Source organism: Notechis scutatus, chromosome 2 (genome assembly GCF_049901735.1).
Source record: "Notechis scutatus isolate UNSWTSFEM ecotype Mainland chromosome 2, rNotScu1.2, whole genome shotgun sequence".
NCBI classification, from domain to species: domain Eukaryota; kingdom Metazoa; phylum Chordata; class Lepidosauria; order Squamata; family Elapidae; genus Notechis; species Notechis scutatus.
The window spans coordinates 163,375,846-163,394,469 of record NC_142010.1 but is presented as its reverse complement, the minus strand read 5'-3'; the positions used below and the strand labels follow the sequence as shown (position 1 = coordinate 163,394,469).

General features: G+C 43.0%; 1 protein-coding gene across 14 annotated transcripts in view; it reads left to right on the top strand.

The window, feature by feature from the left end:
• Positions 1 to 18,624, top strand: part of GSK3B (glycogen synthase kinase 3 beta) — a 145,554-nt gene that overhangs the window by 13,395 nt on the left and 113,535 nt on the right. For 12 of the 14 annotated variants that reach the window (XM_087957219.1, XM_087957227.1, XM_087957215.1 and 9 more), the window contains one exon: positions 7,197 to 7,390. The exons of 1 other annotated variant lie outside the window; for it this stretch is intronic. In XM_087957219.1, the coding sequence (XP_087813345.1) occupies positions 7,197 to 7,390 (194 nt within the window). Of the gene's footprint in view, positions 1 to 7,196; positions 7,391 to 18,624 lie in introns of those variants that run through there. One more of the 14 variants, XM_087957225.1, reaches the window with a different exon arrangement.

Sequence of the window (18,624 nt, the reverse complement as noted above, 5' to 3'; positions counted from 1 at the left end):
ATAATTAACTTTGTTTTGTCTTGTTAAAACCAAGATAGAATTATTTCTGATGAGAAGTTAATTTCAAAATCTATAAAAATGTAAAAAAATGACTTTTCCAATTTATTTGAATTATTTGTGTATCGTTCAGGATTGAATGTAGAACCTGGTGTTTTCAACATCATTCCAGTGATCTCTAATAGTTTAGAAATAGTCATTGAGCAATTTCTGAAAATAATTATTAAGTGAGCTTTGCAAACTTAGTGTCTCCACAGGGTTGTGAGCAAGATAGGTAATATGTCCAAAACACATGTGGGCAATTTCCTCTCCTCTCTTATCCATAGTGATTCTGATCTGTTCAATCCCAGATTTTCCTGTAGCCATTCTTAAGAACTAGAAGAAGTTCATAAATCATGTTTTCAAGCTGTATGTAGTTTTCAAAACTTGGGTCATCTCCAGTTGCTCACTGCTTGTTTGCCATTTTTGCATTTATCTTTACCCCACTGAAATCTGTTTCCTTTCTCTCTCTAACCCTTATTTACAGTTAGAATTCAATTTACTTGGCCAGTTATAAATAAACTTGATACCGTATTTCTCCCAAAATAAGGCCGGGCCTTATTTTTTTTTTGACCCCTGAAAAAATGGCTAGGCCGTCTTTTCAGGGGTGTCTTAATTCCTCCCCCTTGCATCCTCGGGCAGGCAGGCGGCGACGGCTTGGATGTTGACCTTGGTGTTGGGGCACTTCGTATCGGGAGACCTTCCGCCACCGTTGCTTTCCCTTCTCCCCATGCTGCCGCGGCATTTAGAGCAACGCCGCAGCATTTGGCGCAGCCACGCGCGGCCAGCCAGGGCTCCTCCCTGCAACCGGACCCTGGCGGAGACACTCGGCTTCAGGCGCTCCTGTTGCCGCCTTCCCTTCGCCTTTGAAGGCAAAGCCAATTCTTTTAAAAACGACGCCCTACTACCGGTATGACAAAGTCTCCCCTGCCCGAGAGGGCAGCCCATCCCCACGTGGGGAGGCAAATCTCCCGGGGCCGCAGCGCAGGATTGGCCCACCCCGGGAGAAGCGCCCAGCCACCATCCCTGCCTGGCGCTGGGCAGAGCGTGAAGAGCTTCGCCTGGGGCGCCCAGCGCAGCTGACAGGCAGGCCCCCCTGCCCGGCGGCAGAGTACTCGCCAAGGCAGCGAGCACCTCCCGGGTTTGGGCTGGAGGGACTTGGGAAGGAAGCCAAGCTCGGGTCGGCCTGGCTCTTTCACTTGGCAGGCAGGCGCACACCCGCGGCTCGCTTTCCTGGCTCCGCCCAGCCCGCACAGCTTTGGCGCGGCCCTGGCAGGATGAGCGGAGGGCCCGGGGGGGAGGCACTTGCTGCTTTGGTGAGAGCTCTGCTGCCGGGCAGGAGGGCCTGCCTGTCAGCTGTGCTGGGCGCCCCAGGCGAAGCTCTTTGCGCTCTGCCCGGCGCCAGGCTGGGATGGCGGCTGGGCGCTTCTCCCGGGGTGGGCCAATCCTATGCTGCGGCCCAGGGAGACTCACCTCCCCAAGTGGGGTTGGGCTGCCCTCTTGGGCAGGGGAGGCTTTGTTGTACCAGTAGTAGGGCGTCGTTTTTAAAAGAATTGGCTTTGCCTTCGAAGGCGAAGGGAAGGCGGCGACAGGAGCGCCTGAAGCCGAGTGTCTGCGCCGGGCTCCAGTTGCAGGGAGGAGCCCTGGCTGGCCACGCGTGGCTGCGCCAAATGCCAGCAGCACAGGGAGAAGGGAAAGCAATGGTGGCGGAAGGTCTCCAGATATGAAGTGCCCCACCAACGCTGAAGTCAACGCAGGCAGCACCATATCCGGGTATGCAACAAAAGTACTTCCTAATGGCAAGGCCCCTCCCGCCATTCCCCCCCATTTCACATGTTTAATATAGGCCTTAATTTGGGGGGAGGGGCTTAATTTGATTTTATGCCTATAAAACATGCTGGGACTTCCTATTGGGGGAGGCCATATTGTTGGAGAAACACGGTAGTTGATGGATTTAATTGATGGTTTGAGAGGAGCAGTTTATTTTACAGGTAAGTTAGGAAAGGGAATAGCCTAATTTTAAAGATACAAGGAAGTGTATTTGGCATATATTCACAATCACTTTTTTCTTATTCCAATCATATGCAACCTTCAAAGCATTCCCAAAACCAAATTTAACCTTTGATATAAAAAATGTCTTAAAGAAAAGCAAGTTATTCAGGTCTTTGGATCATTTATTTGGTTTTAGATGCAACACTTCATATTCAAAAAACCAAAAAAATATTTTGAGATGGGCAGGGGTACAGGTACATTACCTATCTATAAAGCAACTATAGGTAGTCCTTGCTTGATCATCCTAGTTAGGAATTGAAGTCCCATTGCTAGGTGAACAGTTTTTAGGCGAAACATCATGGTGGTTCCAGTAGTGCCAATTGCAGTCATTAGTCCAGGACACATGCTTATCCTGCCTTGCCACGCATGCCTCTGCTTCAACTTTCCCACCTGTCTATAACCCCCCCCCCCCTTTTTTTCCTGCTGCCTTGCCTACTGGCCACCCCTGACTATTTCTGCCAGCCAGCCCTTTATCTTTGCTGTCTTCTTCCACCTCTTCAGCCACTGCCACCACATCAGATTCCCGATGTGCCTGCCCTATTTCAGCAATCTCAGCCCACCATACATTCCCCTATGCATGCTTAGACTGCATGCCTCACACAGTAGACAGCTCGCTGCCCTTTTCTGATAAAGTCTTTTTAAGGACCAGCAACTTTCAGCCCACAGACTAGTTCTCTGAGGAGCACTTCTAGCACGTGCAATGTATCTCATGTTGGAAGTGCTTCTGGGGAGTCGGTCAGTGGGTTTGAGTGAGGGATAGAGGCAAGCCAGTCCTGACAGAATCTATCTGCAGGCCTTCTGCTTGCTCTGAGCCCAGCCTTCCTCCTGCAAAGACTCGTAAAAGGCCAATAGCTTCCAACATGCTAAAGCCTGCAGACCGATTCTGCGGAAGTGCTTCTGGCATGTTCTGGACAGAAAACGTTGGATGTGCTCCTGGAGAACTGGCCTGTAGGTTTCAGCAGTGGGTGGAGGCAAGCATAGACTCTCACAGCAGTGTGGTGAAAAATTGAAGCTATCCTAGCCATCCCCAACAGCATGGCATTAAGCTACAGCCATCCCAGCCCAGCAGCAAGATATTCTGCAGTCTGGGGGGCATCCTCACTGCCCTCTATTCCAAGGCTTCTGCTCTCTGCCATCCCAGATGACTTTTGCAATTTTCCTGCTCCTTCTGCTGAAGATGCTTGCCTGATATGGTCCTTTGTGAGGCAGCTACTGGCCATGCAAGGCCTTCTTCCCAAAGAAAACTCCTGGCTTTCCATATGTTCACCACCTCTTTAGCTCCTCCTCCCACTAATTCCCTTCCACCCTCGTATTTTTACCCCTTTAGTTGCCCCACACTCCATTGGCTTTGCCTTCCTCCCAAGTTCTTGCAAGGAAGGCAGCTGCTCCATGAAGGGCCAAGCTGGGAGTGTTTCTTCAGCAGTGATGAGAGCAAAGGCAGTTGGGAGCAGCCGAGGGCAGGACAGCCGAGGCAGCAGAGTGCAGGGTGGCAAAAAGGGCAGAGAAGAAGGAGATAGGTGGGTGTGAAGAGTTAAAGCTCCTCTCCAGTTGCAAGCACAGGGCTATTTGCCAAGCGTCTGAATTTGCATCATGTGAAGTATAATTTGGGAGACTGTGCACAACTATCATTCATACGATCACCATAACCTTGAATAGTTGCTGAATTAATGGTCGTTAAGTAAGTTCAGATTGCCAAATCCGCAAGTGCCTTCTGCAGCTTCATTGGTCAACAGCTTTCTGCTATTGAAACAACTACAGACTAGATACTCTACCATAAGAGTTGTTCTGATCAGGAATTAATAGGGTGGGGAATTCTTCCCTGTTGCCAAGCAGATAGCAGCAGGAAAGCCTAATTTGGTAGAAAAAAAATGACACAAGTAAATCAGCCTTTGAAGACATTCTGCTTATCAATCATTGTTGCTTCCTATATTTAGAGACCAAATTATGATTTCTAATTATGGTTTGTTGCTGGGAAATACAGTTTGTTGTAAGAGTCAGATGAAGGTACAGTGACAAGCACACATTTTTGTTGTGTGCTGATTTTCCTATGTCCAGGCCTTGCTCCGGCGCTCATGCCTTAATCATCCTCTGCTTATAGAAAGTACAAGGGCTGATACTGTGGTGTAAAGAAAATAATCTTACACTTAACACCAAAAAACCTAAAGAACTTATGATTGACTTCAGGAGGAAGAGAGATGTATATTTACCATTGTACATAAATGGCAAGGAGGTGGAGAGGGTTGGTAGTTTTAAATTTCTGGGCATTTATATCTCGGAGGACCTCTCATGGACTATGAATGCTAACATGCTTGTGAAGAAGGCACAAGAAGGGGCTGTACTTCCTGAGGATGCTCAGGAACATAAATCTATCTCGGCATCTACTTCTGTCCTACTATCGCAGCACCATCGAGAGTGTCCTGACATAACGGCCTTCTTGCATGGTATGGGAGCAGCTCTGTAGCGGACAAAAAAGCTCTACAGAGAATCATTAAAATTGCCCAGAATATCATCGGGCTCCATCTACCAGCCCTGGATGACATCTTCGCATCTCTCTGATTAAGGAAGTTGCACAACATTCTCAGAGACTCTTCCCATCCTGCTTATAATCTTTGTGAACTGTTGCCTTCTGGCAGAAGATACAGAACAGTTAAAACTCAGACCACACATTTTCTGAACAGCTTTTATCCCAGAGCTATAATTGCACTTAACAATGAAAAGGACCACCATCAGTGAGCTGTTGGACAGTATTACTTGGTATGTTGTGTGGATGCTTATGTGTTTTTAGGGGGCAGGGAATTTTGGCAGCTGGGAGTGTGTTTGGGGATTGTGTGTGTGCGTGTTAGGTCTGGTCACTGCGTGTTATATGAATTTCGTTGTACGTGTATACTGTGTATATGCATACAATGACAATAAAGTATTATATTTTTTTGTTTTTCTGGACAATTGGTATGAGCTGCCTAGAACTATGCATAAAATAAGCGGCCACATAAACTTTGTAAATGAATAAATGAGCCACAATCTGCATTACTTATGAATTATACTTTCCCTCTTTTTATGAGAAACTAAGTTTTATACTGGGAGTGTAAAATTTAGACATCAACTGTGAATTACTATGGGAAACTAACAATCTGGTTTTCTGTTAGTTGGCAATCAGTGGCTAATAAGGTTAAAATGTTAGATTTTCTACTTTTGAACAGTGGCAAGAACAGTGATCAGTTAATGCAGGTCATCTAAATCTATTGGTCTGAGGAAAAATTTAATTGGCGGACTTTGGAGGGCATGCCTTTTGTGTCTAAGGTTAAAAATTATCCTTTTATAGTTTAGACCAGGGGTGTCAAACTGGATTTCTTCGAGGGCCCGTTTTACCTGCCAGAGGCACTGTGAGGCATTCCTTTGATATTTTCAGGCTTGCCCCGCGGGCCGGATTTAAGTACCCTGTATCCTTCCCACAGGTCTTGTGTTTGACACTCCTTGTCAGGCCCATTGGAGTCTGAATCTGAGGAGGAAGACAAACAGCTGGCAGGAAGCGGGAGTGGCTCCGGTGGCTGTGGAGGAAACTGGGGAAAGGCAAAGTCTGCCTGGGCAGGGGTAGAACAAGGGAGAGGGAATTCAGAGGAAGACCCATGCCCACCCCCTCTTCATCTTAGGGCACGTAGGGAGGAATGGAGAAGAGAGCAACGTGGGTTGTGTAGCTTACGGGGGAGGAAAGGGCCCTGATTCCCTTCATTAGGCACACCTGGGAAGAGAGTTTAAAAGAGATGCAAGCTGAGTGTGGTGTCTGCTGGGAACAAACCTGAGTTTATCTTGTGTTGACTGGTTATTTGCGTTCCTGGAATCCTCCCACCAGGTTGATTTATTGCCTGGAATTCCTTCTCTTGCCCTGCCGGATTAATTACCTCATCTTGCCTTGATTGGACTTATAGTTAAAACTTTTGTTAACAACGTTTTGGACTTGAATCTCTGCAGCCACAGGCTGTTCCTGGGAGAGTTCTTCTCCAGACAAGAAGGTAAGCAGGACATTGGGGGCAAAGTTGGAGCTAAAAAAGGGACGCCTATTTGACTGTATTGCCTTTGTGCAATGCCCCAGGTCATCATACCACTGGTTTAGACATTAAAAAGATGATTCTCATAACTATTATTTAGAATATTCTTTTATTGGCCAAGTGTGATTGGACACACAAAGAATTTGTCTCCTTTGCATAAGTTGTCAGTGTATATACAAACAACAAAATGATAATCGTAAGATACCAATAGGAAAAGATAATAGGAAAGATGAAAAGGATAATAGTAACACAGTCCTACTACATTAGGCATAAGATAGCGCTGTGGGAACTAAGTGTTTAGTAGAGTGATGGCCTGGGTGAAAAGACTATCTTTGTGTCTAGTTGTTTTGGCATGCAATGCCCTATAGCAGCATCCTGAGGGGAGGAGTTGAAACAGGATATCCAGGATATGTAGGGTCTATAGATATTTCCTTAGCCCTCTTTCTGGCTCATGAGCTATATAGATCCTCAATGGAAGGCAGTCTGGTTGATGTTGCTTTTTCTGCAGTCCTAACTGTTGGTTGAAGTTTGTACCTTCCTTTTCGGCTGCTGTACCAAACCAGGCAGTTATAGAAGTACAAATGACAGACTCAATAATTCCTACATAGAACTGTATGTCAGCAATTCCTTGGGGCAGTCTGAGCTTACTGAGTTGATGCAGGAAGAAAATCCCTCGTTGTGCCTTTTTAATGATGGTTCTAATGTTAGCTGTCCATTTTATGTCCTGGGAGATTATAGAACCCAGAAATGTGAAGGTCTCTACTGTTGATACTGTGCTGTCTAATATTGTAAAAGGTAGTAGAATAGGAGGGTTCCTCCTAAAGTCCATTATCATAGCTACATTTAAGAGTGTTCAGCTCCAGATTGTTTGACTGCACCACAGGGCCAGGTCAACCTCCTGTTGATTGCAGATTCATCACCATCTCGAATGAGGCCAATGACTATGGTATCATTGATATGTCCAATATATTATGTCATTCATATGACCAATATATTAAATTATGCCTTGGAATTTTTTTCCCTCCAGCATAGATTTAACAGTATCTCATCTTTTTCTTGTTCCAGGAGACAAAGATGGCAGCAAAGTGACTACAGTAGTAGCAACTCCCGGACAAGGTCCAGATAGGCCTCAAGAAGTTAGTTATACAGACACTAAAGTGATCGGGAATGGATCTTTTGGTGTTGTTTATCAAGCCAAACTCTGTGATTCAGGAGAGCTGGTTGCCATTAAAAAAGTTCTGCAAGACAAGAGATTTAAGGTAAAGAGATAAAACCAATTCTTAAGAATAACCTCTGTCCATCTCTTTCATTCCTTTCTGATTGATTTTTCTCCAAAGAGCATATTATGTGCATTGACATCCCAATATTTCAAATATAGTCTGGTGCAAAACAGAAATCTTGTGCTGAAATATAAGGTATTTTTAATGAGCTGATAGATGGACAATAAAGAAAAAAAAGGAAAAAAAAGACATTTAATGGTTTTATTTTAGTCATAAAGTTTACGTTTCTACCCCCCCTCCCAAAAGCTGAATATGGTTGCTTAGGGAAACTAAATTAATAGGATAATTTGAATAAATTAATTTTACAACAAGCTTTCAATTACTATTTTATGATAGTAAGTTTTTTTTTTCACTGTGGTCTGTTGAATAATAATTGGTAGATTTGGTTGAGTTATTTAGTGCTTTGAGTTCTAAACTATGGTTTACAAAGCACAGTGGCTGAAGTTGTGCAATACTTGAAACGTACATATCAAATCATATTATAAATAGCTAATATATTAGGTATTTGCAATTTTATATGCCATTTTAATTGGATATTTTAAAAACTTTTCTGTTCTTGCTTTATATCTAACTTGAATGCTATTGGTATACAAACACCAAATAGCACTTAAGTTGCGTTTTTATTTGAGTACATGAATTTCTGTATCTCATTTTACATATGCCGAGGTAGTGAAGTTTCAGAATTGCCCAGAAGTTAATTTTTAAAAAACCAAAACCTGGCACAATTTTTTTAAAAAATAAGGGTTTGGATATTTGGTTATTTAAGGTTTGGTTGATTTATTAATATATATTTGGTTATTTTTGAGTAAGAATCCTTAAATTTAACATTCTAAAAGAAAATTACATATATACGTATAGCTGGATAGGTAACTTTGGCCAGCGAATTCAGCCTCATGCTTTTTGGTGAATTCCAAATGAAAAAATTCCCAGAATTGTCTCTGTTCCTTGTTAAAACACAGTCAGTGAAGAAGAGCTTGTCATCTCTGCAGTTAATTAAATTCATCATTGAACTGCCCTTATTATAATATTGTTATAATATTTTCCCTAACATTCTGCCGGTATTTGACTTCCTTTAATTAAAATGTATTAATCTGGAATGGTATGGACCAAGTTTTGAGTGTCTTCTGATGAAATTGTCCAGATACATGAAGGGTATTTATTCCTCTGTTCTCAAGGCTGTTATTCCCAAATGTTATTCAAAAATATTGTTGCCAAGCCAGGTCTCCCCCAAGAAAACCTTTCATTTCTTTTTCCTGAGTGAAGAAATTTGCATTTGTCTTGGTTGAATCTTGATCTATATTTTTGTTTGTAGAACCATAAAGTTGTAAGGAATCTTAAACCTTATCTTTCTTCAACTTCACATTCATTGCAGGATGTATTAGATCAAGGGTGTCAAACTCAAGGCCTGTGGGCTGAATCTGGCCCGCAGGGTGCTTAGATCTGGCCGACGGGGCTGACCTGAAAACAGCAAAGGCCCGGCCCATGGTGCCTCTGCCAGCGAAACCAGGCCTGGGGGGGGGCACACGCAACCCCCTGTGCCCCATATTCGGCTGCAATGGCCTCCTGCAGCCCTCTCCATTTCCACTGGCAGAGGACTAGCAAAACAAGCAAACAAAAAAAGGAGAAATGTTTCCCCTTTTGCATTTGAGCATGCAAGAAGAGACAGGAAAGGAGAAGGGGAAAGAGGAAGGACAAAAAAAGAAGGGAAGATGGGAAGAGAACAAGGAAGGAAAAATAAGGAAAAGAGGGGGAGGAAGAAGAAAGGAGAAGGAACAAGGAGGGAGGGAGGGAAGGAAGAAAAGAAGGAAGGAAGGAAGAAGATTATGAGTGAGGGAGGGTCTCAGGGAAGTCCTGCCTTAGCACTTGGCCACCACAGGTGCCCCCAGCATGAGTGATGTCGAGCTGGCCATGCCCACTTTGGCCACGCTACACTGGCCATGCCCCCGCTGGCCCTCCGAGGTCAAACACAACTCTGATGCGGCTCTCAATGAAATCATGTTTGACACCCCTGTATTAGATCATCTTTGACAGATGACCATTCAGCTTCTGTTTGAAGAGCTCTAAACAAAGTAGAACTCGCCACTTTAAGTAGCACTTGTTCCACATGCTGACAGCTTATATGGTCAGGAAGTTCCTATCTAACTTGAATCTACTTCCCTGCAGTTTCAGTCTATTGATTCTGTCTTTCCTTTTGAGGCAACAGTGAATGCCCACTTTCTTTCCTATGTGACAGACTGGTGTGTTCTTTCCTGGACATTGTTAGCTGCTGCTGTTAGGTTGGAATGCTTTACCTTCCAACTGTTATTTCAGTAGCCCAGGTTCAACTATAGTCTTTTTGGCCTGATTTTGCTAGGTGACTGGGGATAGGGATAGATGGGATTTTGGTGAAGTGTGATGAGCAGGTGCTGGTGACCCACTTCAGTAGGCCTTCCCCCAGATTGCTGAATACTAGAGGAAGAGACAGTTTGTGGATATTGGTGCTGAGGGGCATTAGATTTGAATATGAAGTGTGTTACCCAGTTCTAGGTGGGCATTGAGATGGGCAGAAAAAAACTGCGAAAGGAAGTGGGAAAGTAGTTCCATCGTTGTTGTGACCAAGGAGGGCAATATGGTGGGAGGCTGAGGATAGATTAGTCGAAGGGGCAACAGGACCAGTGTTTCCAGACCTCAACATACATCCTGGAAGGCAGGTCATTGGATCCTTGGTTGCCCTGGACTCCAGCAGCTGCTTCTGAATTCCAGACTGGTATGTAAAGACCTTCTCCATCCATGACTTAATTATGGATGAGGCAGCTGACTTGGCACGTATAACTGAGACCTGGGTGAGCATACAGCATGGGTATCCCCCTCTTAGAGATACGCCCATCTGGATTTGGAGTCTGGCATCAGTTATCACAGTTACGGGAAGATGTGGTAGTTGTTTTCCGGGAAGCTTGATGTCTTTCATACGTTCTGATCTGCAGCTAGTTGGAGGAGTCTCTGGTTGAAGATGATTTTAGGAAGCAATTGGGTTTGTTATTGCTATATTGGCCTCTCTGCTTTGCAGCAATATTCTTGCCTGAGTTGCTAGATTCTGTTGCTAGGTTGGTGGTGGAATCCCCAGGGGTTTCTTAGCCCTTGGGATTTTAATATCCCCTGGGTGACATTGAATCATAGGCAACTCAGGAGTTCACATGCACCATGGTGACTAAGGATCTGACTCAAATAATGGAAAGCTCAACTTATTGGGGATTGCACACTAGTTGTGGCATTTATCTTGGAGCTGCAACATGATCTCAGGGGTGGGATTCTACCAGTTCGCACCTATTCGCTAGAACCGGTTGTTAACATTCTAAGCAGTTTGGAGAACCGGTTGTTAGAATAAATGACTGGCAGGAAGGAAACATACTGGTGTTGCTTATAGAATCTTGTCTCTCCATTAACCCTTATTAAATTTTTGGCAGGACTAGACTTCCTGTCTCAGGAACTTCTCTAGAGTTTTTTTTTCTCCTTTGCTGGTAACTTTGCTTGTGTGGAGTGACCATTCAAAGTTACAGTGGCACTGAAAAAGTGACATTTTTCACACTTACGACTGTTGCAGCATCCCCACAGTCATGAGAGGCCAGGCGAGGAGATGCATGCCTCGATGTGAGTGATATTGAGTTGGCCACACCCAGACAATAACATGACCACCAAGCCATCTCCACCCAGTCACATGACCACCAAGCCACACCCACCACCTAAGCCACACCCACAGAACTGGTTGTTAAAAATTTGAATCCCACCACTGCTGATCTGCATATGGAAGATATCATCATCTCACTGTCTGGTTCTTTAGAATTCATATTGATATTATCCTACCATAGGGAGGTGGGAGCTATTAGATTGGTATATCTCAGACAACTAATAGACCTGCAGTGTTCCAGAAAGAGGATCCCCCCGCACGCAAAGGGTAGTTTAGCTGAGGTCCTGGTGGTGGCTTGAAATTGGCAATTGACAAAGGCCTTAGGCTGTAAGTGGAAATTGTAGCAAGAACATTGTTATCATTTGTGGGTGCAGACAAAATTTGAAAAGTGATTCCAGTGAATGGTTTTGTGTAGGGTTTGGTGATTGAAGTCGTATAATTCATAGGAAGAATGTGAAGACGTCCTCCCACAACTGACTTGAGAGGATGGATGGGAGTAGTAACATTCTCGTACATAGCAAGGTTATGTGCAGGCATTCGTATAAGTAGTCCTAGACCAGGGGTGTCAGATTCGATTTTATTGAGGGCCACATCAGGGCTGTGTTTGACCTCTGAGGGCTGAGTAGGCATGGCCAGGTTGAGCATGTCTATGATGTTGGGAGCACCTGTGGTAGCCAAGTGCTAAGACAGGACTTCCCTGAGATCCTCGCTCCCTCTCATTATAATCTTCCTTCCTTCCTTCCTTCCTTCCTTCCTTCCTTCCTTCCTTCCTTCCTTCCTTCCTTCCTTCCTTCCTTCCTTCCTTCCTTCCTTCCTTCCTTCCTTCCTTCCTTCCTTCCTTCCTTCCTCACTCACTCACTCCTTCTTTTTCCCTCTTCATTCTCCTTTCTTCTTCCTACACCTCCTTCCTTATTTTTTCTTCCTTGCTCGCTTCCCATCTTTCCTTTTTCTTTTTTTCCCCTTTCTCCTTTCCTGTCCCTTCTTACAAGTTCACATGCAAAAGGGGGAACTTTTCTCCTTTTGTTTTGTTTTTAGTTTGTTTTGATAGCCCTCCACTTGCTAGTGAAAGTGGAGCCAGGAGGGCTGTGCTTGTATCCTCGAGACCCGTTTTTGACCGTGATGGCCTCCTGTAACCTTCTGCCAGCAAAAACAGGGCTGGGGGGGGGGGGCTGCGCACTGCCCCTGTGCCCCATTTTCAGCTGTCACGACCTCCTGCAGCCCTCTGCAAGCGAAAACTGAGTGGCTCCCTCCCCTGAGCTCCATTTTCTCTGGCAGAGAGCTGCAGGACGCCATCACGGCCAAAAGGAGGGTGCCGGGGCCTGTGCACGCCCCCCCCCGAGCTCTGTTTTCACTGGCAGAGGCACCGCAGGCCAGCCTCCTGGCCCAGTTCTAAGCAGCCCATGGACCTTGAGTTTGACAGATCAGGACCTCAACAGCCTAGTCTCAGGCCAGAATGGCAATATATGCAGGTAGTCCTCGACTTACAACAGTTCAGCTAGTGACCAAAGTTACAATGGAACTGAAAAAAATGACTTATGACTTTTTCATACTTACGAACCTGTCATGTAATCAAAATTCAGATACTTGGCAGATCTTGTGCACTCGGCCCCCACTCTCAAACCTCGTCCTCCAGCAAGCCTGCTCCCCACCCTTCCAATCGCACGGGGGCCAGGTGGCTGGCTTGCTGGAGGATGAGGTTTGAGGGAGGGGGACAAGCGCATAGGGGCTACAGCATGGCAGTGACTGGCTGGGTTGCCTCATTGCAACTCCACACTCTGCCTTTGCTCATGGCCACTGTGGCTGGGACAGAGCAGGAAGCTGTGCATCTGGCAGGCTGTGTGGCAGCCTGGCACCTGGCAGGCCTGATCGGGTGCCTCTGCCTGCCGCTTGGAGCATCAGCCCGGCAGTCGCGAGGGTTGGACCCAATTGCGCTGCATGGGCTGCGGACTTGCAGCTACCTCTTGGGGATGGGGGCTCCTTGCCTTTCCCATTTGCTGCGGCCTTCGCGAGTGGGCGGGTAGAGGGCAGGCAGCAGGCTTGCTGAAGAATGAGGTTTAATGGTGGGGCAGAGTGTACAGGGGTTGCAGCATCGTGATGATGGCGACCAGCTGGACTGCCTCACGGCAACCCCTCTGTCCGTCTTTGTTCCTCTGGTAGGTCAGGACCTGGCGTTCTCCCTCCCCCTTCTGCTGGAGACCTTTCTACCTCCCGCAACCCTGCCCGATGCCCCACAGTGCCTGGCCCCAAGGCGAGCAATGTCGAGCTGGCCAAGCCCAACCTGGCCACACCCACTCATTGGGCAGTGACCAGCCGGCCATGCCCCCTCCCCAAGGGCAGCCACAATGCTGATGCAGCCCTGAAAGAAATTGAGTTGACACCCCTGCCTTAGACTGCTGGGAGTAACTGTAGGGAGTAAGTGTCCATTACTGTAGGGAGTAAGGAAAATCACCTGGATGCAAAATTATTACTGAGCAAAGGAACTGAAATGTTTTTTAAGTTCTGAAAAACAAGATGGTGTTCTGGTGGCTCAAGCAGATCCCTCCCCAATTCACTGGAATATAAAACAGGGTAGGACTGTGCAGCATAACGTAAGTTGCAAGGTTCTATTATATCGCCATAAATGAATGAACGAATAAAGGAATAAATAAATAAATAAATTGCAATAAAAAATGAACTCTTATTGTGGAGTTGATTGTAAGGACTACCTAGTGGGGTTCATACTTAATTCTGAATAAAGTTTGTCCTGTAAGGAGGTTTGGTTCTCAAAAGCTGCAACATGGATATAATATTATGAAACAAACAAAATGTTAAAAGATTATGATACTTAGTTACAGTATTTACCAAGCACATCTAAATTATATTAAACCCAAACTATCTTTATAATCCCCAAGGCATGTCATAACTTTTGAGCATCTCTAATGTTTGGAAATTGAAAGTTGAAAAATTTAACATGCCTTAAATTGTTTTCAAAGCTAAAATATGAAAAATGACAATGTTACCTTTTCAAGATACTGGCGTTAGCTGCAATCCTTTTTTGGGGAAAGATGATTCTGATGATGATTAGACCTTTATGTGTGTTTCTGATTTTAGCCCCAGATTGCATAGATAGGGTGAAAGTTGATCTCCCTCAGAACCATATAAATGACAGTTTGGCAGCTAAAAAGAGTTTGTTCTGTCAGGCAAGCATCAAATAGATAGATACATAACTGTTATTGCACTTTTAGTCTAACCCCCTGCCTCAAAGTAAAAGCTAACTAGTTCATATATGATGGAATTTACACATGGTTAATAACATTTAGGAACATTTAAGGACACTGAATATTGTTAATAAGCAATGCAAGTAAAATAAAAATCAGACTCCCCTGGAAATGTAAAAAGGAGGGGGGGAAAATCAGTTTTAAAGGATCTCTGTAAAACTGGCAATATAATGAAACATGAGCTGGAGTTCCTATCACACATGCATTGAAGAACATTATTATTTAGCAAAGAGGTTTTCTTGGTTTCCCTTCCCATGCTACTGTCAGAAGAGAATGTTAAAATGGGCCAAAGCAAGCTCTTCTAAAGTTTGAAACATTGCTCTTGCTCAGGTAGTTGGCCAATTTAAAATCTGGGAACTGGTTGTTACCAATACCTCATTGCTGGGAGTTACAATGTAGGAAAAAAATGTCCAGAGACATATCTGATACATTTGTAATAAGGTTTTTCTTAAATTTTTTTGATATTCCATAGATTCAGTGGCACAGAAAAGGGTGATCAAATATTTAGTGGCTACAACGTTCAATATATTTAAGGGGATTTTTCGGTGTTAGGGAAGGTGCTATATAAAGAGATGTGCTAAACTCTTTACAGTTATATTTATGGAGAAAGAAAATAGAAAAATGTTTTTGTCTATATCCTCAAATTTTACAATCCAGAGTCAATTAAAGCTGAATGGGAATATTCATAGCAGACAAAAAAGAAGTCTATTACTACTTGCGAGATTTCGACTATGAATTGAGGGGTGTTTTCCTGCTGGGCAGCTTTAAAAAAGGGGTTAGAAGAATACATGTAGAATAACATTATTATCGGCTTTATGCTAAATCCAGTATTGAAGAAAGTAAGCCTCTTGATACCTGTTGTGTGGAAAGATGCTGTTGAGGTCTTGTTTTGCTTGTGAGCTTTGTGTTAATAATTGGCTCAGCACTGAGCAGAATGCTACTGTATGTATATTTAACGTATATTTATTCATGGAAATAAAAACTATCTCTGCAGTATAGTTTCCTCTCCCCTTAGATTTTTTTTTGTATTCTCATAGACATGTACCATGTACCATGTTTTCCCGAAAATAAGCCCTACCCTGATTTTTAAGTGTGTGCCTAATATAAGCCTTACCCCAAAAATATGTCCTAGTGAAGGGGGATGGATGTGGCCAGCACAGGAGGCAGTGAATGCGCAGGGGCCAATGATGTCCAGCACTAGCTGCAACCCGCACAGCACAGGTAAGTTGATTATCTGTCCAAACAGCAGGCAGAGCCAGAGGTGGGAGGCATGTGGTCTGAATAGATCATTATCGTAGATTTAGCAGGAGACATTCCTCACCCTCTGCTGAGTCAGGAGTTCCAGATGAAAGTATGAGATTTGAGCTTCACTTGAACATAACCTTAAAAGAGAAACTTCTCACCTCAGAATAATTTTTACTGTTTTGCTCCTAATGCTATATTCCAATAATAAAATACTAATAATACTAATACTAATACTACTAATAATTAAGAAGATACTTGGTTGATACCTAGGGTGCTGGCAGCAAACCCATATCAACCATCAGAGCCAATCAGTGATATTTGTGATACATTTTTAAATGTTCAGTTGACTGAGTTTCATGCTTAATTAATAAAACTTTATAATAATAATGAAAATCAAAAGATACGAAGGACGAATAAAGCAATATCATGAAAATGCCCAGTTCAGAAGAAACCAACATCTCTTCTTCTATCACTTGATGAGTCCAAATTAATGTTCATCAATGTAAAGAAAAAACTTTGAACTTTTGACTTCCGGTTTGCTAGCCTTCGGCGGCGGCAGGGATTTGCGACCGCGCGATCCCTGCTGCGTTCGCCGCCAAGGTTCCCCCGATCCATTTGGATCTGGGGGATATAGCTGCTCCGTAGAGGCAGCTGAAGATAGGGGATCCGGCAAGGGGTTTGGGGTGCCGCAAACCCCTCCCCAGCCGGCTAAACTCCCTTTTCCCGAGGCGGAGGAACGGCGGTCAGTAATGGCCGCCACGAAGAAAGCTGCAGCCGGGTAAGCAAGTGCAGGAGGGAGAAAGCTGGAGAAAGTGAAAGGTGCTTTTAACCGGGACAAGACGGGAGAAAGTGATTTGGAACCTTGAAAGCTGTTAAGGATATATTGTTCCTTGTGAGAGCCACAAGCTGCGAATACCCTAAAGGGGAAAGTTTTTTTTTTTTTTTTTGTTCTACTCTCCTTCCTAAAGTGACAGCGGGGAAAAAAATCTTTTTGGCTCTGAGTGGGAAGGGAGAGTGAAAAAAAAAATCTGAGCAAAATTTGAAAATAAGGAGAAGATTGCCTAGAATTGCAAAGAGTTTAAAAACTTCCAAAAAATATATTTGAAAAGGATTTGTGATTACTTTAACCTCAGAAAGAAAAAGTGAAGAAGAAGAAGGTATTTAAAAGAAACAGTCTGTTTGGATTGTTTGGTGATTTTGGAACCTTTGGAAATTATTTCTGATTGAATCATCTGGGTGGTTGTTTGGAAAAACCTTTTCTCTACACAATGGCATCACCTGTGGATGGATTGGAACTCATATATCAAAAATATGAAAGAGAAAAACAAGGAGGGGAAGATGGACTTGGCACTATTTTTCAATACTTAGAAATGGCGGTTTATATTTATGCGAAGCAGAATGAGGATGATGGGGACAAAGAAGAAGAAGAAGCAATCTTTGATGAAAAAAGGATTTTGATTGGAGACGGGAAAAAGCAAGAGAAAAAGGAAAAGAGGTCTTTAAGATCTGAAAAAACAGCCCAAAAAGAGAATAAGGTGAAAAAGGGACATTATGTTAAGAAACAACAGAAAGGGGGAAAGCAGAATAAAAGGGAGGTGGAGAGACAAGGGGTTAAAGAGGACAAGGAGAAGAAGAAGCAAGGGAGAAAGGAAGGGATGAGAAGCTCTAATGGTGGGGAGCAGGATATTAAGAAGCAAAAGTTTTTCAGAGATAATGGATAGATCTTATTAATGGGATTCTGGAAAGGTACATAAGATTGCATTTTTATATCTGTATTTAGAAGTAATTATAGAAAATTAGAAATAATATGTAGCTTAAAATGTGATAAAATATTTAACATAAATAAGTGAAATTTTTGTTAAGAAAAAGAGAGTACTGTAATGAAATATGATTCAAGATTGTGATGTGGGGGGTAATAATCGTGGAAAGCATAAGTGTTCCCACAAAGGCATAATATTCAATTGAAATGGATAAAATATTTAAGATATAAATGATTGTTAAAATTAATGATTAGAACATGGTATACTAGCAAAAAAATTTGTGAAATGAGATTTGAAGTAGAAGAAGGAGGAACATTTCAATGAAATATTGAGCTATAATATGTGATGTGGGGGGGGGGATAATTATGGAAAATAGGGCTCTCATAAAAGTATGTGATTTAATTGAAAAGTAATGAGTTAAATGTCTAAGATATGAATGAATATCAATATTAATGAATAGATTTGTATTATTTTTGATAATATAGTATAATTTTAGAATGTACCAGACAGAATCCCAATGTATGTTGTGTATTTTACATTAGGTACTATAAATATAAGGGAAAAAGATGAAGGCATCATACTCCATATAGTGTACAGGAGAAGTATTTCTTCTTTTTTTAAAGAAGAAAAATAAATGATTGGCTGGAATAGAACAGACAAAGAATAATAAATATTAGGATATGAATTGAGAGGAGGAAAAAAAAATTGAGAAAATTTAAAGGAGAGGAGAAGTTATATAGAAAATTGAAAATGTTAATAAGATATGAAATGGTATGTAAAATGAATATGAAACTGAACTTATGTCTGTACCAAGAGTTTTAACCCGGGACTAAGCAACTTTCAGAAAAGAGATTTTTTATGCTTTTATATTTTGTGTTTATGTGTATTTATGTATTGTTTGTCTTGAAAATAAAACTTGTTTAAAAAAAAAAAAAGAAAAAAAAACTTTGAACTTTTGTAAACAACTGTGGGAAAACCCAGTAGAACACGATAAAACTGCCTCTTGGATCAAAGATTCAAAAACAAGCAACATGAAACAAAATGGAGAATATCGTAATAACCGATATGGTTGCAAAACAAGTAAAAAAGATCAAGAACTGGAGTGCATCTGGCCTGGACGAACTGCATGGATACTGGCTAAAACACCTAACCAGTCTCCATCACCGCATGACCACTCAATTTGATGAAATGCTTCAAAATGCAACAAGCAAAGAATAGCTAGATGGTGAAACATACTCGATAATGAAAGATCCAGAAACGAGCACAGAACCAAGCAACTACCGCCCA